The sequence below is a fragment of the Gnatocerus cornutus genome, unplaced genomic scaffold (genome assembly GCF_029298725.1).
Source record: "Gnatocerus cornutus isolate USDA-ARS CGAHR unplaced genomic scaffold, icGnaCorn1.1 Chromosome13, whole genome shotgun sequence".
NCBI lineage: Eukaryota > Metazoa > Arthropoda > Insecta > Coleoptera > Tenebrionidae > Gnatocerus > Gnatocerus cornutus.
In genome coordinates this window covers 1,720,657-1,745,456 of record NW_028275361.1, presented here as the reverse complement: position 1 = coordinate 1,745,456, position 24,800 = coordinate 1,720,657, and the positions used below count along the sequence as shown (strand labels likewise).

Below are 24,800 nucleotides of genomic sequence, written 5' to 3'. Positions count from 1 at the left end.
ATATTTGAATTTTTGTTTTAAATTAAATACAAATTGTGTTTAAAATTTGAGAAAAAAACGCTGCTTTATCAAGTTGGTTTTCAAAATTATGACGGCGCAGTGGCAAACTACGTTTACACCAAAATTTCACAAGTCGCTTCATTCACTTTTATAAAGGCTAATTTTGATTATCACGGGCATGTTGCACTTTATGGACACCACAAATCGTTAATTAACATCGACAATGCGACAATTTCACCAAGTATGACTTTTGTTACAATCTAAAGCGAGCCAAAGGATAGATGTCATTTTTCACACAAGGTGTTGACAGATGGGTGTAAACGTAGTTTCAAAGCATCGCGACGCCAAAACTATCAGTGATAAAAAACAAATTTTTGCGTCAGCTTCTAGAGCTTTGTTAACTGTGAGTGTATGCAAATTTTGAAAGTTTTATCTTTAAAATTAAAGATGATTTTGGGGGTGGACACAAGTGTTGCCGGACCCTGTATTACTTAAAATTTTGACTTTTTTAAAAATGGGAATGTTTGGAAAAACCGGTCAAATTCTTTAAAAATTTTAACGTTTTAAAAGTTTCGTTGAAAACCAGGCTAAAAAGCATTAAAATGTGTTGTGTTGTGACGGGCAACAAAGTATTTCGAAAAACCGGGCAATTTCTTTAAATAATTTAACTTTTTAAAAGTGACTTTGAAAACCAGGCCAAAACCGTATTCATTTTTGTTCTGAAGTAACCCAACAAAAAAACATGGTAAAAAGACGAATTTTAAGTGTTTTTGAAAAAGAAATTTGTTTGGACCAAACTGTATTCTTGTTTGAAAAAACGGTGTATTTTCCTTGAAATGTTGACTTTTTTGAAAAGGGTAATTTTGAAAAACCGAGCAAATTCTTTAAAAATTTTAACTTTTCAAAAGTTATCTTCAAAACCAGGCTGAAATCATTGAAAATGTGTTGTGTTCTGAAGGGGCCTTACCAGTAGTAAACATTAAGATGCAATTGCACCCCTGATTGCTGATGGCTGTCTGGGCTACGCCAGACATTATTTTTGTGTAATTAATAGAATATCAGTCATAATGAAGTGGATCATATTTATGTTTATGTTCACGGAACTGAACCAACTTGGCCTGTCTGGCGTAGCCCAGACAAGCCATCAGCAATCAGGGGTGCAATTGCATATTAATGTTTTATTACGGCTCAACCGCAGAAAGGGGCTGAAGAATTATAAAAACGTCACTCAAATCTTGGATGTCTTTAATGCTATGGTTTCCTAAGAGAACGGTGCCGTAATGTAGCGGCCGTAATATGACGGTCAAAAATTCATTCTGTATAAACGCATTGGCGTGGTTTCCTCGAGGACGGTAGCAACTACCGTCACGTAAAATAGCGGCCGTACAATATTTGTAGCGGTGGCCTGTTACGTTACGGTGGTGGAATCTCAGCCGCATTTAAGATGCTATGCGTATATTCTCATCAGTTTGACGTCTTTAGTAATTAATTAAATTCATTTAACAATTAAAAAAGTACATAAATTTACCCAAAATTAATAAAACCAATCCTTAAAAAAAGTATCAACTTGATGTACAAACTGTAGTATCTTAGAAATGAAGCCTGAATAATTACATAAGTGCAAAACTCCCCAATTATAAATTATATTTTTTTCCATAAAGATTCTTTTGGAGAAACAAATATTTATTTAATTAACAAAATAATCTTATTACTATTAAAGAAATAAGTTGAAATCATAATAACAAGCACTTTTACTTTTACTACTTTATTGCATCAAGTATATTTGAGTGTCAAATAAGGGTGCTATAAAACTATAGGGTTTTGCCACAATGTCTTTTTTTATATAGTTTAAAATGTAATTAAACAACACTAAGGTGACCCGAAAATATTCTCTAAATTTAATTTTGCTGCACTGCAGGTGACGACGAATTAAAATTTTATAAGCACCTTTTTTTGGGCGCATTTTGAATAGGTCGGCCTCACTTGACCTTCGGGTTCTTAATCTAAAGATAACTCATTTTCTAAACACCCCAGTGAAGCAACGTCAAGTTCGTCCATGGTCGTTCAACACACTGACTTTATCATGTACGTTTTCTAACTTTACACTCAAACCCACCGCTACGATCGGACGCTTTTTCTTGCCGCTATTATGACGTCATTGCCGCTATCTTACGGCCGCTACATTACGCCACCGTTTTCTTAGGAAACCATAGCTTTACGGTCGCTGTCTGGTAATAAGAGACCATGTCATAAAGGGGAAGTTCCTAGTAGACCCTGAGGCAGACGTCTACCGAAACCTAGCCGTCTGACCCAAAACTAAATACCATCGTAAATGCATATGGCACAAAAACGGTCAATCGGTCTTAACAAAACCTTCACATGAACGTTTCTAATCGCAGATACGAATAAGGCGATAATTGGCAACGAGGAGGTTTTTTGAGTTAAACTTTATCACAACTTTTTGTCATAAAAACGACTGATTAGCTGTAATTTAATTAGAAACGCTCAGTTTGTTGTGAATTTTCAGTGTCAAAGTTATCAGATCGTTCTTAAAGTGCAAAAGGTGGTACAAAATGGTTTACACGAACATGGAATACACGGATATGGTGCTTCTCTATGGGGAAGGTCGAGGTAACGCGTCTGTACAGTGCCCGTGTCCCAATGGCTAAATGTGCACTTTGAAAACAAGTGGATAGGTAGAAATGAACCAGTGTTGTGGCCCTTTCGTTCGCCAGACTTAAATTTCTGCGATTTTTTCTTGTGGTTACACATGAAAGAGTTAGTGCACGCGAACCCCGTAAATTCAGTGGAAAAATTAAGTGAACGTGTGAATGCTGTGGCTGAAACAATTCCCTAAAATCCAGCGATAATTGTGAGAACACCAACTTCAATGGCCCAGAGAATTCAGGCATGCATTAACAGTGAAGGACGGCATATTGAGCAATTTTTATAAACAAATTGTTCAATTGGTTTTTCGTGAATTTATTACTGTTATTTTCCTACAAACAAATGAGCGACAAAGTATCAACCTGATGTAACCACTCATTTTTATGAAGCAATGGTTTTTGTGGCATAGACGAAGGTTAGTATGCTTAATGCATGGGCGGGTAACGCTTTTCACAGCAAATTTTCATTGATTTTTAATTCCAAAAACGAAAGCATTTTGGATTGTTATTTTATTAAGAAAAGTTGTTGCATATGGTGAGTTCTCTTACCAGTTAATTTTTTTGTACTCACTTCCATAACACCCTGTATAACAAGGGTACGAGGGACTCCCCGATAGAAGTTGAATATTTCGTTTTAATGGATGCACTTTGGGCTGAAAAACATTTAATAAATCCCATCGTGATTGCGTCGTCTTCAAAAAGTCATGGATCTAGTAAGTAATTTCAGTAATAAATTTAACGTAACTGATTACCGTACTAATTCGTCTTCGGTAAAAGTTTGACCAACAAGTAAGTAAAGACCTAAAAATTACGGTGATTTTAAGGCCGAAAAAAAACTGTTTACACAGAATAAAACTTAAATACATATTTGTATACAGGCTGTCTTGGAACTTACCCAGAGAACAAGAGAGGGTGCCGACTGCAGTACAGATTCAGCAGCCCATTTTTTTTAATGGAAAATGAAGGAGAAGAATCCCCGTAAACTTTAAAAACTTTGAATTGAAATTCAGTCGGTGTTATTTCTTCTGTTACAAGAAATTTTATCACAGCTCAATAATCAATTTATGGCATTGGTAAAATAAAACAACGCACATAATAAATAGCTATTTACAACACAAATACAGCATAAATGAACACGCTTACATACATCAATAAAGTACATTTTAAAACTGAAAATTGAAAAGCTGTCGCATTGTCTAAAGCAACCTTACTTTTTAAATTTACTTGTGCGTGGATAATACCAAAAATTAACACGCATCATAAAATTGCTTTGGAAATGCATATTTGCACAAAGAAGGTTACTTTAGGCACAAATCGAAGTTACACGGTGACAGATCATCATTTCGTAGTCACACAGTCTTTGACATTTCGAGTGGAAAATTCAATTTAAAGGTTCGGGAGAGCAGGAAATTCCTATGTTTAACAATCTGCGAAACACCCGGTACAACACAAAAATATTTTCAGATCATGACGGCGAGTTTAAATTAAGAACTATGATTCTGAGACACACTGGATACAGTGTTATCAGACAGTAGTCAGTCAAAAAGTAGCCACAACAAAAAATTTCAAGAACATATTTCATTTAGAATAATTCAAAAACCTTCACTTAAATTAAACCATGACAACTAGTTAATTTCCGAGGTAAAAGCTTCCAGACGCCGTACAACTTTGGTAAAAAAATTTATTTCCCTAGAACTCGTTGTTTTTACGGTATTGGATTCTTCAGAAATATTAGCGTCGTCTTGATTCGTTTCATCTGCAAACACCATTCCTTTTTCCCTCGAAGCCAGCTCAGTTTTTTTTGCAAGTGAAGATAGTTTTAAATTGTCATCATCGCTGTTCGATGATTCTGCGGGATGACAGGAATTTTTATCTACATTAAATCGTTAAACGAAATTGATTTGTTAAATTCACCATTGAGTATAAAAATAACAGAGAACCCACCCAATGCTAATTTTTGTAACCAAACGAACGACTTGAACACCAGTGGGCACCATAAAAAAACGCTAGCGCCACCTATCGTTCAAGATGGTCGTCACACACCATCTAGTGGTCAAGATTGTATAATGAGAAGATAATCTTATTTTGTGATGACGTCATTTCTTTGAAAGAGAATTGTTGATTGTTTTATCCTTTTTTGTGGTTGTGTTCTACCAAAACATAAGATTTAGCGTTATAACAACAAAACAGATTTTACAACACGGCTTTTAATTTTTTTTTAATTGTTGTTATGGAGGATTTTTTGAAATGAGATAAGACGTTTTTATTTATCAGTCACTGAATTTAGGCCACACCTTTGCCGATTTTATACAATATCATTTAAATGAACTGAAGTAATAAATTAATAATGTATAGAAAATTAGAAGTTAGAACTTAAAAAAAAAAATTTTATTTTAACATTAAAAATTGAAATAGAACATTTGAAAAACTTAAATAAATTTAAAAATTACTTGAGGAAGTAGCGTTCTGAAAAATTAAAGCGTTTTAAAAGAATGATATAATATAATAAACATATTTAGCATTCCGGGTCAGAACCGAAAAGCAAAAGCAATTTTAATTGCAACAACTGTTTCTTTTTTAAACGAATTTTCACAATCAGCTTCAAGTTTTCTGTTAACAATAGACACCTTGGAGTCGGCGGCCGTTATATGTCAAAATTGGCGCTTTCCATTTTTTTAAATAAGCGTTCACGTCGACCTGGACGATTTCGACGGCGTCGAGACATTTTATCAAATACACGTGATTAGACGAAAATACAGAAAGATTAACAAAACAACCAGGTAGACATTAATTTCTCAATTTGATAGCTATGTTGATTAAGGATTTTCTTAGTATATCACTTAATAAACTTACAATTAGTTGCCAAAGTTCTAACGGTGATTACAAGTAAAAATTTTACCTCGAATTTCTTATTTATTGGTTTGTAAACTAAATATTTACACTAAAAATTGTAAGTTACTCTGTATAAAGTTCATTCCGTTTCTTTTAGATATCCCCTAGATATTATTCTCAATTTTATTCTTAAAATTTAGACTTTTTCAAGATTTTGGTGATTTTGGTAGGTCCAAAGAATATGGTAATCATGTGCTAACTTTTGTGGTTCGAGGATTGTATGACAATTGGAAAATCTAAATCTTAGTGCAATGCTTGGATCAATTAAAAAATGTGGAGTTAAATATTAAAGTACGTGTATGTGATCAAGGAGGTAACAATAGGGGTTTGTATAAGCTTTTAAACGTAACTTCAGAAAATCCATATTTTATTTACAATGAATGCAAAATTTTAGAAATTTTTTATATTCCGCATTTATTTAAAAATGTAAGAAATGTTTTATTTACACGGGATATTATTTGTGACAAAAAAATAATTTCATAGAAAGACATTGAGGCTACGTACAATATTTGCCAAAAATAAAATATCAAATCCAATCTCAAAAATAACAGAAAAACATATGGCGCCAAGCAATTTTCAAAAAATGAATGTTTCTTTGGCAACACAAATTTTCAGTCAAAAATTTTACGCTGCAATGTCCACATGCATTGAAACAAAAGAAATTAATTTTTCGACATGTAATAACACAGCAGAGTTTTTTTTTTAAATTAACAATCTATTTGACAACCTTAATTCTAAATTAAAATATCACAGAAATCCCAATAAATGTGCCATCTCCGATGATAATCCTCAAATCGAAAGGAATTTATTAGACTCAATAGAATGGATAAAATCTTGGGCAGTCCAAAAATAGAAACCCTTTTGTTTCAATGGTCTTGTGCAAACAATTAACGTCATTTTAAATTTGTGGAAAGATAATGAAGAAAATTTTCCGTATCTGTTAACGAATCGATTAAATCAAGATCCGATAAAAAATCTTTTTTCCCAAATTTTTCAAAGAAGAGGTAACGACCCCAATTCGTCTGTTAGACATTTTAGATTAGCATTGCAAGCCATTATACAGGGTGTCCCAGAACTCGCGCCCCAGAGAGCAAAGCTTATTTGAGACGTGGAGTAAATGGCCATCCCAATTTCCTAGGCAACGAGAGTCTAATATTTAACTGACCAATGGATGATAGTATGTGTCTATAGTTACCAATTTTAAAATTCTGTTCAGCTTCGGGATTGGCTACAGTTTTTTTGTCTTATCTCGGTTATTTTTTGAGTTAAAAAATTATAGTTTCAAAATTTTGGTTCAGAATTGTTGCCTCCATAAGCCCTTTCTCTCTGGGGCGCGAGTTCTGGGACAACCTGTATATCTGCTGCGTTAGAAAAGTCGACCGAGTTATCAAATTGCGAAATAGATGAAGATCACTATATTTCTAATTAAAAATGGAAAATCACAATTTAAGTACTTCTACTAAAGAGACATCTCCTTTAGTGCCCCCTGTAGAAGTAACCGTCTGTGAAACAATTTTGTCCAATCCTACATTAGAAACTAACTCGGTAAATTATTTTACATGTTACGTTTGTTGTAAGACAATTAAAAAATTTAAATTTACCAATTGTAAAAGTTCATTACTACGAAATGATGGTGAAGACATTGTTCCAATTAAAATTGTAACATTAAAACGCGATTATTCTGATTCTGAGAGACCACAAATTGAATATTTGAAAAGACCAAAAGATGAAACTTTTGAAATAGTCTATATTTGCTTAAAAATATTTCAAGGGACTTTCTTTTAAAGACATCACCTTTCTTACATGAAAAATACCATATTATCTGTTATTTATGATCATCAAAAATTAGCGCAATGGTTATTGCCATACGAAGGTTGTTCAACGCATAGACAATATTTAATAGACAATTTAATTAGAACTAAATTATTTAATGTTAATAAACTGCTGAACGTGAATGTAAAAAATGTCAAACAGAGCAAACGAAAACTGAAAACTCTTTCTCATACATAACAGCAATTTTTGAAAAAAACTTTTATGTGCTATATCTTAACTAATAGCTAATAATATGTTTATTATTATATGTTATGTTTGTATAATATGTTTGAATATAATGTATTGTTTTCTAAGACATTTTCACTTTTATGGCAACTTCTCAATTGTCAATTGTCAATTTATTAATTAGGTAAATTATATTATGTCTGTTTAACGCAATTTGTATTTTCATGTATTTCATATTTTGAAAAATAAAAACCTACGAATTCCAAAATTGTTCACTTCTTGCGAATATTCGTTTGTTGAAACGATATGTTCTACGAAATTCAATCCAAACTGTTTATCTGACCTGAACCTATCTCAACCCAACACGATATCATATTACATGCGTGGACCATTATCATCAACCTGGAAAGAAACTTCGTTCGTAGCACGAAACTGTAAATTTGGTGGTGGTGTAGAACTCTTAAAGAAAGGTGGCACCACTTCCTTACCACATACTGGCGGTTACAAAATTCTCATAAGCGTGGCTCCTCTGTTATTTTAATACTCAAGGAATTCACCAACATTTTTAAATTAGTACCTTTGCTCGATTGGTTGAGGTTGGCGGGAAAGAAGTCGCTCATGACCAATGCACCCATTGGCGTGCTTGGGCTATGGGCCATTTGCACCATTTGCACATCACCCTTTTCTTTTCTTTCTGATTGAGTGTGCCCCTCGGTTTTTCCACCACCTAATGTTTTAATCAATAATAATGGCTAATAGTTAATAAATATAAGACATATAGACAATGTTTGGTCCACGCAAGAACGTACTGCGAAAGTTTAATGTTCTTAAGTGGATTCCACGTAAATAAAACACGAATGCAATACAATGTTTTATCCAGTTACCAGCCCAAATTAAAAAAAAATAAAAAAATTAAACAGTCATTTAATTGTCACACTAGATAAATGTGCTTTCGTCATCTAGATAAAATTCATTTAATAATGACCATTGTACAATTGTTCTTAAAAAAAAGGCTGAGTGAGCCAAGAAAAAAAAAGTGAATTTATATGACCATTTCATTTTCATTTAATCAATTTTTGTGTAATTTCCTCTTAACACAAATTTGAAAATGTAAAAATGCACGTTTTCCGCGCTCTATGTATTACACTCGCATGTTATGACTCTTATTCACTCGGTTGACTTGGTCAATCTCATGAATAAAACCAATGCCGAAAGCTTTTGCTGAGGTAGAATGGCGGGAAAATAAAAGACCATTTCATTTCTAGGAAACAGGATCGTAATGTCAGCCTGACAAATGGACAACAGTATCCTCCATTTTGCGTATCCTAGCAAGTATGCAGTAATCATAATTTGGGATTCAGACGGCTTTGACTTAAATTAACGTAACTCTCTTGGTAAAAGTTTTGACAGTTATAGGTTAGAAACCTGTAAATGAAATAACCACTATTAATGACCAGTCGGTCATTGAGCCGCAGTTTAGTACAGGCTTAACGTTTCTGCAAAACTTTTTGATCGTAAATTTGATGTCGAATTTGGTAAAGTAACTCTCCTACATGACTTGAAACAAAATCTCATAGTCGACTAGATCACAAAATAAATTAACCACACGTTATAAGCAACCCCTCACAACACTATCGCCGGTTTTTTAGGGTAAACTCGATTATACTTTGCCTTAAACATTTTTAGTTTTCAAATTTTGGTTTAGTATGGCTGCCGGCATGTGCCTGCTTTCTTTGGGTCACCTGTATAAGTGTGGTTATAAGTTAATTGTGGATAAGAGTTTGTATAATTGCTTTAAAGTAAACAATATATTGATTAGTTCAGTTCAATCAAAAATTACTACCTTCGTTCGAGAGGCTGGCGGAATTGAAGTTGTCCATGACGGTTACACCTATTGTCGGATTTGGTGTAATGACCCTTTGTACTATCTGCATATCACATGATGAGATTTTTTCGGATGAACTCTGCTCCTCACTTTCATTTGTCTTATTTAGGTCAATTACTAAAAAAAAAATTAAAAGTTTATGTAATTGCATTAACATATAGTAATTTGCTTAATACAATCAAATTTTGATAACTGGTAAGCAGTTAATTTTTGTACTATATTAATTTCATATTGTGCGTTTTTTCCGATGAAACATGTTCCTCGCATTTATCTGTAATGTTTTTATGAATTAATAATGACTAATTGATAATTGCAATAAACTCAATTTAATTTTATATTAAAATTTCTTTTCACATATCGGAGGTACGTATATTTTTGATCATACAATATACGGGGTGTTATGGGAAATAAATGCTTAAAATTAAACTGGTAAGAGGCCATTTGCAATAATTTTTCTTAATCAACTTTTTCCGAAATCGCATTTTTTTAAACCTATGGAAGAAGATATGTTGGACATTTCAGCAAATAGGTTGTCGCGATCGCAGCTGGTAAAGTCTTGTCATTTGAAAGAGAGTACCTTTGCACCCTGCAAGGACGCACCAAGTAACAGAGGACGTCGAGCAGACCACCCACTATAGAATCCTTATTGTTAATAAAGAAAGAAAACATTCCTCCCAATGACGGCTTGGACGCGTCGTGAAACTGCATCTCGGAAAGGACGATAATGTACATACGAGTTGTGACAGTTCAGTGTAAATCGGGTGTGTTTAAACGATCAATCAAGAAATTGTGTGTGAATTTATGTATTTTTGTATATAATTAGATTTACGGTTTCGATCGTTTAACTTTGTAAATATGTGTAGTTCAGTTTTTCTTTCTCGTAGTGTGGAATTGATTTAATTTAAATTTGGTTTCTGTTAACCTTCCAGTAGTCAGCTAGCTCAGCCGGGCGATATTATATATTATTTAGGCCTAACATTGTAAATTAGAAGATTGTATTCAGTAGATTAAAAAACATATTTAATTACAACGTGAAAATATGATAAACTTGCAAATCAATAAATATCAATTTAAAAGTGAACAAACGCACAAAATGAGGGATTCTATGCAAATACTGTTTAAGTCATTATCACTTAGATAATAAATTTTCCTTTCATCATTAAAAAAAAAAATGTTTTTTTGAAACGGCACTTTTTTCCAAAAACGAAAAAGTACATTTTTCATGTCCAAAGTCAATTTTTTTATGGTTACAAATTATAAAAAAATCCACGAGTTGAAAATACGCATGTGACTCAAAAAAATAATACATTTAGAGTTAAAAAACAATATAGACAACTTTTGAAATCAGTCTTCAGTCTGGTGGGGTCTGAGAGGCCTGATCAATATATTTTATTACATATTTTATATTTTTGCACCGACAATGCCGGAATAAAAAGGACGGTAGTTAGAATGAGTCAAAATAAGCAGCTATAAGAGATTTGGGCATTTAAAGTCAATTAGTTTAGATAGTGCAACGCTTTTTTTCCACCTCTGGGTCTGTCAGACCCCAGCAGACTGCTGGAAGGTTAAGGAGATTCTTCCACGTGAAATTCTTGCATGAAAATAAGAATTTTTGTCAAGGAACTGTGCACAATTTCTTTCAAAAAAAAGCATAACTTATCAAACTAAACGAAATCTTGATCCCTTGATAACTCATTTTTCAAAAGGTCACTACGTTTTTCTAAAAAAAAAAAATTGTGAAGTTGCTAAAATACACGCCAACTTTGCGATGCTGTTGACACAAAAGCTTCATTCAAAAATGAAAAAAATATACATATTGTTACGACAAGATTCTGGAAACTTCTAGCGCCAGCGCTGGAACATGCGGTGGACTTCTAGAGTCGCCGGTTCATTGCCGAGTCATACGCGGAACTCCCGAATATTCTCGCAGCGCTCCAGCATTAGGCTAGTTGTAGGGGAATATTTGTATGCAGGGGGTGTCCGGAAAGTGGCGCACCACCTTGAAAGGGGGTAATTGGGTGATCTCCCAGAATACCAAAAAAATGTTAAAAAAAAATCCAGACTCCCTGTTTTCGCAGGAGGAACAAAAGAAAATCGGACTGGGGCGATAACCCCGCAAGTGCATAAATTTCAAAAGTAGGAATTTTAAACTTGAAACTCTTTAGATGCATCAAAACAACTTACATTTTATTGCTTTTTTGAAGTTCAAATTACAATGTTAAAATTCTTATTGTTCCAATTTTTTATACCTATCTAACGACGTTGACGGTACATTATATCAAGTTTAATTGTATATTATTCGATGTGTACTACATATTGTTAAAATTCTATAGGTTACTGGGACAAATCAAAGAAAAACTCTGCTATAGAAAACGTTTCTTTTCTAACTCCTAATTCGCACGAAGACTGTCCCATTGGAATTTTAGAAATTGATTCCGATCGCAATGAGAATAACGAATCTAGCTTGCAAAATTCGACGCCTGTCTCTTCGATATCGAAAAAAGTGAACGAACTTCAGGACGGACACCGCATAGGTGACTAGTTGACGTTATACATTTCGTGAATGAAATTTTATCGTTCACACGTCATGTGACTTTTTTCGTGTTCTTCGCAAAATGTAGAACTTGCAAAGAAAGAAAGAAGGGGATTTATTTCAGACTATACTTTGCAATGTTCTATGTATGTGTAAAGTAGAAAAAAAAATGTACCAGCAAAGGAGATACAGGTTTTAAAATAAAGCAAAGCATTCGTCTTGAGAGCAATAAACATAAGCTGTGGTTATTCGCAGCTATCACAGTTTGTTAGTACCCTTAACATTCCGCCAATGGGTTATCGACGCTACAAAAAGGAGGAAAAGGATTTGCAGAGCACCATTGAACAGGAATGTGGGAAAACTACGATAGAAGCGGAAAAAATAGAAGCAGCACTCGCACGAGAACATGGCGAAATGGATGAAAAAGGAGTACCATTAATCACCGTAATTGCAGATGGGGGTTGGTGTAAAAGGTCACACCGAACCAAATATAATGCTAACTCCGGTGCAGCGTGTATTGTTGGCTAAAGGACCGGACAACTTCTACAGTTTGGGGAATTGACACCCGATGCATGGAATTAAATTTAGTAGAAAGTGGGGGACACCGAGCGAGAAAGAGATTCTTGCATTCTTTCATTCTCACAAGAAATCTCATCAAGAAACATGAATTTTTGGTGAGTCCAAGACCGATTAATGGACAAATAGATGAGCGCAACAAAGAAAACAGTAATTGCTATTGTAGCGAGGAAGATAAAAATAATTTACCCCCATCAGCGCGAATGCATGCGTCGTGGCATTTTTTTATCATTTCTGGCAAGACGAGGTGTTAACATGATTGCTTCTTTAGTAATTCTTCGCTATTAGAGGGATTTGGTGGTTCGAATGCAAAATGCAACAATTTTATTTTTTTATGATTAATGATAGGCAGTCTTTCCAATGAATTTGAGTTACAATTTTCGAGAGCTTTGTCGCTAAGATGCGTTAAGGGGAGTAATACCACCCACTGAGACTACTCCTCTCCCACTTCTTATTAAAATTGTTCCCATTCATCGGGTGTCAATTTCCCAAACTGTACATCTTGTGATAAGAAATAAATTTTGCGCTCTGTGTCAACTTAGCAGTGTTGGTGAACATTTATGTTTTAAGAATTGGACAAGTACATCAACGTCAATGGAAAGTGACATCATCTTAGAAAGATTCAAGCGCAGCTTAGAAATGCATGGTGTGAAAATATTGTTACGAGAAGATTCTGGAAGCTTCGAGCGCCAGCGCTGGAACGTTCCGTGTGCTACTAGAGTCACCGGACTGTGACATTGTTACTTGATTGTGGACAATTTTTATGCCTGTTCAAACCAGACAGCAAGCCGCAGAAATGGAGGCGCTGCAAGAATTGATGGCTTCGATGATGGCGAAAATGGACACACAACAAAAGTTGATTACGAATTTAGAAGAAAGACAAAAAGAAGAAGAAAGAAGACAAAATGAAAAACTGGAAGAAGAAGAAAGAAGACAAAAAGAAAAATTAGAGGAAGAAGAAAGAAGACGAAAAGAAAAATTAGAGGAAGAAGAAAGAAGACGAAAAGAAAAATTAGAGGAAGAAGAAAGAAGAGAAAATGAAAAACATGAAGCAGAAGAAAGAAGACAAAAAGAAGAAGAAAGAAGACAAAATGAAAAACTGAAAGAAGAAAGAAGACGAAAAGAAAAATTAGAGGAAGAAGAAAGAAGACAAACAGAGAATGCAGCAATCCTGAACCAGCTTAAAGACATGGAACAAAAAATGAACGTAACCATTATGGTTAAGGTCGATGAAATTCAAAAAGAGGTAGAAGAGTGCCTAGGAGGCGTTAAGGAGGAACTACTAGGCGTCAGAGAGGAAGTAGAAGAGTGCATAGGAGGCGTCAAGGAGGAGCTACGAGGCGTCAAAGAAGAGGTAACAGAGCGGCTAGAAGGCGTTGAGGGAGAACTACAAGGCGTCAAAGAAGAAGTTAAAGATCTGGAGCGTTTTAAACAGCACATGGAAAATGAGTTACTACGCTTAAGGCGTCAAGTTGAAAATAGGACCGGCCTGACCACAACGAAAGAAATGAAACCTCCGACTTACGATGGGTCGACCTCACTGGACAATTACAAGCTGCAATTTGAAGTGGCGGCCAAACAAAATGGATGGTCGGAAGAAGAAAAGTCCTCATTTCTGATAGTTTCCTTGAGAGGGGCGGCTCTGGACCTGCTAGAGACAATTCCAGGTCGAGACAAAGAGCGGTACGACCAGCTGATGGCAGCGTTAGAGGCCAGATTTGGAAACCAACACCTGCAGCAAGTATACGTCTCAGAGCTCAAGACGCGGCGGCAGAGAACTGGAGAGTCTCTGCAGGAATTCGAGGCAAGTGTCAAGCGCCTTGTTTTGCTCGCCTACCCTTCGGCTCCGGCGAATTTTGTGGAACAACTAGCTGTGGATACGTTCCTGCAAGGGATTCGAGATCCAGAAATACAAAGAACCGTCCGACTGGGTAGCTATCACTCCGCAAAAGAAGCTCTGGTGCGCGCTCTAGAGGTGGAAGCCGTTTTCAAGAGCTCTGTGAATGTCCCCGATTACCGACGAATTCGAGGTGTGGGTATTGACGAAGAAGAGGCAACACCTACCGCTTCCGTCACGAAAGCCGAGCTAAACGACATCCTCAAGGAAAACAGGGAGCTACGGATGGCACTGAAGCAGCGAACTAGCCAGACCTGCTATCGTTGCGGAAAACCAGGCCATTTTAAACGTGACTGTAGGGTTGTTCTTAGGAACGACCAGAACGGTCCCCAGTCACGTCCTCAGCAGTCGGAAAACTAAAGCCCAGCAGTGTCAAGGGGCACACACTGGCTGGGGAGAACACAAGCCCCAAAGTTATTTCCGTTATGCGTTTGAAGAGGAATTTTGAGAGTTTGATAATTGAAGGAAGGGTGAATGGGAGAAAAGTGAAGATGACGGTCGACACCGGAGCCATGGTTTCCCTCGTGAGGAAGGACATGTTGGACAACAGGACATCTCTGGAAACAACGAGTGCTATTTTAAAAACAGTCACGGGAGATGTCGCCACAGTAAGTGCCGAAGCAGAGGTCACGGTCCAGTTGGGAGGTATGAAGTTTCGGCATCGGGTGCTGGTGGCCCGAATCGAGGATGAGATGATCCTGGGAATGGATGTTATTGGACGACATGGGATTTCCTTTAATCACAACGAGAAGATCCTCAAGATTGGAACCGAAAGCTTCGTCTTATCGACCCCAGAAGTAAAAGAAGATGGAGTGAAAGCGTTCGCCTGTGCAAAAACTTGTGTGGATGGGAACAGCGAGAAAGTGATAAGTGTGCGTTTAGGAAGTAACTTTGGGAGCTGCGTTGGAATGATTGAACCGACCAGAGACATGACAAAACCAATTCTTGTTGGAAAGACACTAGTAAAAGTGACGAAAGAAATACCTGTGCGGGTGGCGAATATCAACCCTACTCCAGTCACGATCAAGAAGGGCGATCTAGTTGCTGTGTGTGTTCCGATCTCCAGAATAAGTGACGCACAGCCATCAAAGAAAAACGTGAAGACCGTGAAAAAGTTAAAGCTGGAGGTAGACACGAGTGACCTTTCTGAAGAAGAGGCCCTTAAAGCACAGGCTTTCATCAAGAGGAATAAGGACGTGTTCGCCGTTGAGAATGAACCATTAGGAAGAACGAACATCGTTCAACACAGAATCAATACGGGCGATCATCAACCCATCAGACAGGCACCGAGAAGGTTACCGTGGGCGAAGCAAGAGCAGGCCGAACAGTTGGTAAAATCCATGCAAGAAGAAGGGATTATTGAAGAATCCAACAGTCCTTGGTCTTCGCCGGTTGTGCTCGTAACCAAGAAAGACGGTAGTACAAGATTCTGTGTGGATTACCGAAAACTCAACGATGTTACCAAGAAAGACAGTTTTCCATTACCCCGGATTGACGACACTCTCACAACTCTGTCAGGGTCGACGTGGTTCTCAACCTTAGACCTGAAGAGTGGATATTGGCAAGTGGGACTTCATCCCGAAGACAAGGAGAAGACAGCGTTTTCCACGGGAAGTGGCCTGTACCACTTTACGGTTATGCCTTTTGGGCTTTGCAACGCACCCGCTACATTCGAAAGACTAATGGAATGTGTGTTGCGTGGATTGACGTGGAAAACTTGTCTGGTTTATTTAGACGACGTTATGGTCATGGGTAAAAACTTCGATGAACACCTGAGGAACCTTCAAGAAGTGGTAGACCGGTTTAGGGGTGCCAATTTGAAACTTAATCCGAAAAAGTGCCATCTATTTCGGAAGAATGTGGAGTTTCTGGGGCATACGGTGTCATCTGAAGGAATCAAGACCTGCGAAGATAAGATTCAGGCGATTAAGGAATGGCCCAGACCCAAGGACAAGCACGATGTGAGAAGTTTTATTGGACTTTGCACATATTATCGGCGGTTTGTAGAAGGTTTCGCCAACATTGCTGCACCTCTGCACAAACTAATGGAAGCAAAGGCATCATTCAACTGGACATCAGACTGCGAAAGCAGTTTCAAGCGACTGAAGTTAGCTTTGTGCACTAGCCCGATTTTGAGCTACCCCAGGACTCATGGGAAGTTCGTCTTGGACACAGATGCCAGTAACATCGGCATTGGAGCAGTGTTATCGCAGGTGCAGGATGGAGAAGAGAGAGTGATCGAGTACTACAGCAAAGTGTTGAGCAAGCAAGAGAGAAATTACTGCGCTACAAGAAAGGAATTGCTGGCCGTTGTAAAATCTGTAGAGCATTTCCACAAATACTTGTTTGGCCACGAGTTCTTGATAAGGACTGATCATGCTGCCCTTACGTGGTTACTACAGATGAAAGACGCCGAAGGACAAGTGGCTAGGTGGATTGAGCGGCTGCAGCAATACCACTTCAAAATCAAACATCGACCAGGGAAGCAACACAATAACGCTGACGCTCTCTCTAGAAGACCTTGCAAAGATTGCAAGCAGTGCGCGAAGATTGAAGGGCCATTGCCGGTAAACAGGATGGTTATCGGTTGTGATGATGACTGGACTACGGAGAATCTTCGGAAGGATCAACAGGCAGACCAGGAAATTGGGCCACTGCTGGAGTGGAAGGAAGCGGATAATGGAAGGCCGCGTTGGGAAGATGTCTCGGAAAAGAGTCCAGGGTTGAAGGCGATGTGGGCGCAGTGGGACTCACTGCTAGTAGAAAATGGGGTACTGAAAAGGGCTTGGGAAAGCGCAGACGGGAAGAAAGTAACCTCCCAGTTATTAGTGCCCAAGAATAGAGTCCCCCAAGTACTCAAGGAGGTCCATGACGGAACATCAGGCGCTCACTTCGGAGTGAACAAAACCTTAAGTAAGATTAGGCAGCGGTATTACTGGGTTGGCTGCCGGGAGGATGTCGAACGGTGGTGTAGGAGATGTTCAGTTTGTGGGGCGAGCAAGGGACCTCGAACGCGAACTAAAGGAAGCATGAAACAATACAACGTGGGAGCCCCGTTCGAGAGAATCGCTCTAGATGTGGCCGGGCCATTTCCGAAGACTGACGACGGCAACAAGTACATCTTGGTTGTGCAGGATTATTTCAGTAAATGTAAATTTAGTAAATTTCAAAGTGGATCATCTAAATAGACTTTGTAAATATCACGGAGAATCAGGTGTTTGGTCTGATCGGGACGATCAGAACTAAGAGGGGGGCAGTGTTACGAGAAGATTCTGGAAGCTTCGAGCGCCAGCGCTGGAACGTTCCGTGTGCTACTAGAGTCGCCGTTTCTAGAAGGTCGCTGAGTCATAGGCGGAACTCCCGAATATTCTCGCAGCGCTCCAGCATTAGGCTAGTGGTAGGGGAGTATCTGTATAGAGGGGAGTAGTGATAGGATTGTACATAGTCTAGTATTTGGAAGTCCTGTAAAGTGAATAATTGTGAAGTACGAGAGTGTTTATAGTGCACAATAAAATTGTTATTGTTACAAGCGAGACTTTTGATTTTTCGGCCAACGTGACAATATGCTTTCTTAGTTGGTGATTTAGATAGTAGCGTTTTTCGAAAATTGCAGAACGAAAAACCTTATAAAAGTTTTGACATAGCGAAAATAGGCTGTTCTAATCATCTCCTAAGGAACTATTCTGATAATTTAAAACAACTGGCTACCAAAAAGTTTAGTTCAAAAGGATAATTGATTGACATCAATTTGAGAACTTTTTTAAAAAGCAATCTTTAAAGATTTAGAGTAGCTGTGGAGTGTGCTATCCAGTACAGAAAAAAAGAAAATATTTCGTTTCAACAAAAAGTGGTTAATTTGAAGAAAGACATTGAAAATAGTATATCCCACATATTCAGTGATCACATGCAATGTGACAAATATTTCTGTAAGGGCACTAAGCCTAACGAGATCAACTATGTACCAGCGTTTAAAGAATGCGGCTTTTACAACGTTTTATTATCTAATGTTGATCGCCTCATTTTTAATAGTCGCAGTTTAATTAAAAACATGACGAACAATAGCACCGAATGTTATGACAGCATGACTGAGAAATTCATCGGCGGGAATAGGATTGATTTTTCGAAAAGAGGTGGATACACCATGAGGTGTTATGCAGCCATCATCTCGTTTAATAAAGGATCTGAATATCATTTCATTTTACACAAGGCACTAAGTGGAAAAAAGTAGTAGTTGAATATTAATATGTAATGTTCTAACTCAGATTATTATGCCTAGTTTTCTTAGTCATTTTCCTATTTTCAATGCATTTTTTTCAACAAAAACCCGTATTTCTACCAAAACATCAAAAAACAACATTGAATTTAACTTTTTACCCTGATTTTTAACCCTAAGTTCTAACTCAGATTTTCCCAAATCATCAATTTTTTTAGGAAAATGAGTCGATTTTCAAGTTTCGTCGTTAAAGTTTGTTGAGTTTGGAAAAAATTGAAAAAATGGCTTGTTTTATCTACTGAAACATCAATTTTTTATGGAAACTACCCCATTTTTTATAATCTTTTTAGAAATGTGAGTCAGATTTTTATGGTGAAAATTAAGAAAACTACTCTGATTTCTACGATATCTTAAAAATGTGAGCCAGACGTAACAACTGAATCTGTGGTTTTTGTTGACAAAAAATCCATAGAAAATAGAAAAATGACTAAGAAAACCAATTAGTTTGCATCAAACAAATATAGAAATATCTAGCACTGAATCATAAAAATAGAAGATCAAACTGGTTTAGAAATTTTAAAAATCGAATTCCATACAAATTTTAGTTATCATTTAAAAAATACTTTGCTCACCCATCATTATCAAGTCATTATATTACTAACAAAAAATTTTGATAAATAAATGGCTAATAATCAATTGAAGTCTTTTACAAAATGTAAAACTGAAAAGACTTTAGAAAATTATTATAGGAATAAGAATCATTCAGATGGGCATCATGCAACTTGCAAAGAATGTTGGAGTTATATTGTTGATAAAATTTTAGTCAATCAGTTCCAATTTAAACCATCCCGCCATAGTTATCACGACGTGGACTTACTTTAAACTGCGCATGATAGCGACACTGGCGGCACAAAATGTCACCATCTTCTAGATAGAGAATTTTAGATTTATAACCAAACTGCCAAACTTGATAATCTGTCAACTATGTGTCAACTCGCTTGCTCCCCTCTGCCACAAAGATTCTCTGCTCCCTGTTCTCTGCCATTTACGTTCTGTACCCTCTTCTGCAATATACTCGTGTTTCTCCCAATCTCGCAGGATATTGTCACAACATGGCGCTAAAGTACGCCGTCGCCCGTAAACCCAGCCCCGGGTGTATTTTATTATCCGAAAATTCCAAAGATGTGATGATGATCTAATGTGCTATGATTTGGACGAAAACTGAGAAGAAGAGGCAGGCAGACCGCAATACGACAATCAACTTGCAATTCAAATCAGATTTCTCGCAAATCCAAAACAAATCGTACAGACACGTTACTACGCTTTCATAATTGTAATTTTTTTGTTCAAATCATTGTAATCTTTGTAATCGTTTTTGAAAAAATCGAGTATTATGGGTAGCTTAGCAGTTGACTGTGAAGGCTAGGTTTTTATCCCACTGGGTTTTTAGTCCAGCCAGTCTTGTAATGAGTGGTGGTGTTCATGTAAATTTTGCTTTTTGTTTTCCATGACTGTAAACGAGTTTCGACGTTTTGACTAAACACACTCACTACAGGTCTAACGGTCCGTTGCATGACTAGTTTTTAATTTTTCATTCTAAATCACTAACTACACCAATTTTCCAAAGCAAATAACATCAAAGATCAACGTTTACTAATACAGCTCTCCAACCCATTTGTTGTTTTATTTCACTCTTCCGTTTGTGTCGCTTTTGACCGTTACACTAAAGAACCGAGGTCCGTTGTCTAAATTTTCTTTAGTAATTTTGTTTTTCTCAAACACAACGTAGGTCCTAACCGTTTTTGACGATCACTGCCAAACTTTGGATTTTAAATTTCGCGGTCTTTTAGCGCTATTTTTAAATATGTTTTGTGTGTATGTTAATGTCTTTTTGGCGGGCCTTTTCAAGACTGAAATCGAATTTCTACGAGAAACTATTAGCAAACACCAGCAACAAGTTGATTTAATGACCAGAAGAGAAGTTAAAGTGAAAAACATAATTGACGCCTTGCAGCAACAGAGAAACCAATGCACAGAAGATTATAAATGTTTATCTGCGACGACAAAAGTCAAAATACATCAACTTGAGGACAAAATAAAAAAAGATAAAGCGCAAATTCAAGACTACCATAATAAATTCGAAGAGAATCGACTACAATATACCGATGTTCAAAAGGAGTTAAAAAATACATACGAAAAGCTAATTAATATACACGAAAAGCTAGATAGTAAACACGAAGTGATACATAATTTACATAGACAGCTAACGTTTCAACACGAAGAACTCGCTAAATGTAATGCAGCACTTTTTGAAAAATCTACCGAAGTCCGTGACCTTCGAAATAAGTTGGTTAAAAATGAAGAAAAATATAAGAACCTCCTCTTGCATAACCAACTAGTACGCAGTGGATTAACAAAATTTGAGGAAACGAAAATTCCTGAGTTTTTCCCATCAAAAAGAGGTGAACTATATACCGATTTCTTAAAATCCATAAAGAACATAGATCTTCCACCTAACATCGCAACCTGTGTTAAGAATTTATTCCTCAAACTGAATACAAGCGTACGTACATAAGTGTCATTCCATTGAAAACACTGTATTGTAAACCCAGTTGACATACACCTAGTAAATTTTATGGCCACATTATGAGAGGACCGGGCAGTCTAATCCTTGCGGTTGGGGACCATAAAAGTAGACGCACGCCTATTCAACCATCGGTTAATCCTCTACCTAGACATTTGTCGGCTGCAGTTTACAACACCCAGTTTTATTTCTAAGGGTGGTTTGACTTAAGCCATAAAATGTTTATCAGGTGTATGTCGACTGAGTTTGCTATAATTATCGAGGAAGGTGAAAATGCGTTCAGTAACAATGAACTAAAATTATTAGCAGCGGTTTGGAAACTATCGCCCCTGAATAAGGGAAAGTTGGTGGTAAAAAAGTAATTTAGAGACTTTTTGATTGACAATTGACAAAGAAAGATATGTTTTGCAAACTTTTTTAAATTTATGTTGCACGGTATATGCCACATTTGTATGTATGTATGTATGTATATTTGTATATAATAAATAACAAATCAAGTACTGTGATAGATTACTTTTTTTGTGTAGTGAGTACCGAATTAAGCCACACACATTTGCATTTTTAGCCTCTAATATCTACTGCTTTCGAACGATTAAAAACAAAATTTGTCTATTTTACTTAAAAAAAAATATATTCAAGCAGACTCAGTGCAATTGACACATTTCTATTGTTACGATGGAGCCTGATCTGATCATATAAAGTGCTTTGTCTGCATAAGCACAAAAATTAAACTTTTACCGTGACAATTGGGATAAACAATCTGTCAGATTTTTGACTTTTGAAAAAATCTATTTTGTGATAGACGTAGTTGACAGTTGAAAAATTTATTATACAATGAAGAATATTTTATTTATATCATCATAACAGAATAAGTTAAGATTTATTTGTAGACATGTTTTTTGTAACTTCCCCTCGTAACAAAATCACACGCTTGCAATAAAATTTCCATCGGTAACTGTTTCGAGAAATATCCCACTGTGCGAAAAATGAATGAAAAATGATACGCTACGGTTTCGAGAGATAATAAAGTACGACTTTGTTGCAGAAAGTCAAAATTTAGAAAAATAATAGTTATTTACAGTGGCGTGTGGTAAGTTACATTTTACAGCGCGAAATCAGTTTGAAGCACGACGGAGTAGCCGGAGTGCTTTAATGATTGAGCGCTGTAAAATGGTTAACGCACAAGAGTTGTATTAAATTTTTTGGCTGAAAAATTTTAATTTAAATAATTGGATTTTTCAAAATTTATGAGAACTGTCACATCTGACATTTGTAAATTTCATCATCTGTCAATTCTGTCAATTTTGTAGTTCGTGCACAAAAAGTACACAAGATGGCGCTGTATAAAAAACGTTTTAATATTACTTTAAAAATAGAAATATTGTCTTAATTGAGATAATAATTTAGGTAGATTCCACTTTGGTGATCAATCTTCATTATGGTAAAGTGATTTTAATTTATAAACGCATGTGAAGAGCAGACGATTTGGGCAATTTTTACAGCACGGCGTGTGTAAACGTCCAGGGCGCTTGTAAATCTAGTGTTTCCGAAGATGTCAATTGAATGTTAATTTGACGTTTACAATTCATGAGGCCAAAAAATTTATTACACGTTCGGTTCTTTGATTATACTTTAAGTAATAAAGTCTTCGTCGCCCGGAAGGGGCGGTCCAGTTTGTTTATACTTCAGATCCCAAGAAAAGAGGTAAAAAATATTGGTCATAACACTCGGGCAATATTTGAAGCTCCGCTGTCAAGTTACAGTTACAGCAGGTAAAAAATAGTGATTTTATGGCTTAATTGGAGTATTCACTGCACAAAAGCATTAAACCGGTAAATTAGCAGATTCGGTAAAATTCACCAGCCGCTTGTCTGCTGGTCGTTTTTTTTCGGGTGAGGATGGGTGTGGACTGTGGAGATCTGCCTTCACTTTCGATAAAATCGCGCCAAATTATTATTTGATAGTCAAAATTTCAAAAAAGCCCGTCAGGTACTTGCTATCTATGCAAATTTTTTATACAGCGTGTCAACAAATGTTTGTCCATCAAATGATGATCTGTGATGAATAATGAATTCACGCTTGTACGCATACATACCGAGAAGACAGCTTGACGGTCAAAGAGATCCTCTATTAAAAATAAGCCCAACTCTATTAATAAATCAATCTCCGCTAATGTTTTCTTCGTTGCTTGGACCGATTTAAATAAGTGCCGAAAAAAAGCGGCTACCGTACTTATGTATACAAAAAATCAGACCCTTTTCTGAAATGGTGAGAGATCTTTATGGCACTCTCGACATAATGGTTATGGTTTTGTCCCCGCGACAACGGACGTACGGCGATATTTAAAAATTGATTTCGCGAAAACCAAACGGCCGAAGAGGGCGAAAACCTGCCACTTTGTTAGTTTGGAAACTCGTCGGCAAAAGGGCAAAAGGAGCGAGAATGGTACGGTTCGGTCGTGAAAACTGGCAAATTTTTGACGTTTGAAAAAAATAGTAGATTTTATCAGACGGCAAAAAAGTGGTACTTTTTGTCGAGCAATTAAAATCTAGTATCGTAGCAAGGCGAAGCGTAGCGTATGCAAAATTGCGAACAGCAAAGCCACTTTTCGGAGAAATAACAAATACTACTTTTTAGAAAAAATAGCCTGTCATTTGTTATTGAAAGTGAATCAATTCAAAATTTTTATATTAAAAAAATAAACCGAACAGTCTATAAACCGATGAAAAAAAATTCAGTGCCACAAATTCGTTCAGTTTAATTCAGAGTACTTCAATCAATCTCCGATTATGTTTTCGTCGTCGCTGGGATCGATTTCAAGTGGCAAAAAAAATCACTACCATAAATGTAAACCTTTTTGGGTGGCCGCTTAAAAGTGTTTACAACTCACTCAAAGAATCCCCAAGAATTTTTCACTATGTCTACGAACATTTCTCTGTTTCAAAGCATTTTGAAACGTCTAGCACGTCAGCAAAGCCGGATGAACGAAAACGACTTTCAAAAGTCTCTTTCCACGCCAAAAAAAAAGTCCGAAAAGGACGAAACCTCCCCTAAACCTTTTTCGGGAAACTGTACTTTTGGAAAAGCTCGATGAAAAGATGGAGAAAAAATCGGTCTAGGAGAAATTTGTTCCCAAAGTATTATCGGTAATCTCGTTTCAAAAGAGGGGTTCCGCCTGTACACGTTTTATATACTCGTATATAGTAATAGCTAGCTTCGAACAGAACAGAGAAAGAAGAATAGAAGAAAAAAGAAGAAGAAAAAAACTCAAACCGGAAACTCAAGACCGACCGAAGAAGAAAGAAAATCACCGAACCAAGGCCATCGAAGAAAAAACAAAAAAAAAGCAAAACCACCACCGAAGAACAGAATCAAGGATTGTGGAAGAACACGCAAGTCGTGAATACCACGAAAAAAAGTCACTCGTTCAATAAACAGTTTCCTCCCCTTACACCGTCTTTTCTTTCAATATCGACATCTCTGCACTGGGCTCGCAACATTTCTTTACAACCCACGAGGTTCTTGCACCGAATTGATCGCCCAGTCACATCGTCAC

General features: G+C 36.6%; 1 protein-coding gene across 4 annotated transcripts in view; it reads right to left on the bottom strand.

The window, feature by feature from the left end:
• Positions 1-3,738: 3,738 nt before the first annotated feature.
• LOC148166787 (uncharacterized) overlaps positions 3,739-24,800 on the bottom strand; it is a 105,149-nt gene continuing 84,087 nt past the window's right edge. For 2 of the 4 annotated variants that reach the window (XM_088048464.1, XM_088048465.1), the window contains 3 exons: positions 9,400-9,558; positions 8,134-8,283; positions 3,739-4,539 (listed from right to left, as the gene is read on the bottom strand). In XM_088048464.1, the coding sequence (XP_087904590.1) occupies positions 4,292-4,539; positions 8,134-8,283; positions 9,400-9,558 (557 nt within the window). In that variant the 3' untranslated portion in view covers positions 3,739-4,291. The remainder of the gene's footprint in view (positions 4,540-8,133; positions 8,284-9,399; positions 9,559-24,800) is intronic. The other 2 variants (XM_088048463.1, XM_088048466.1) reach the window with 2 other exon arrangements.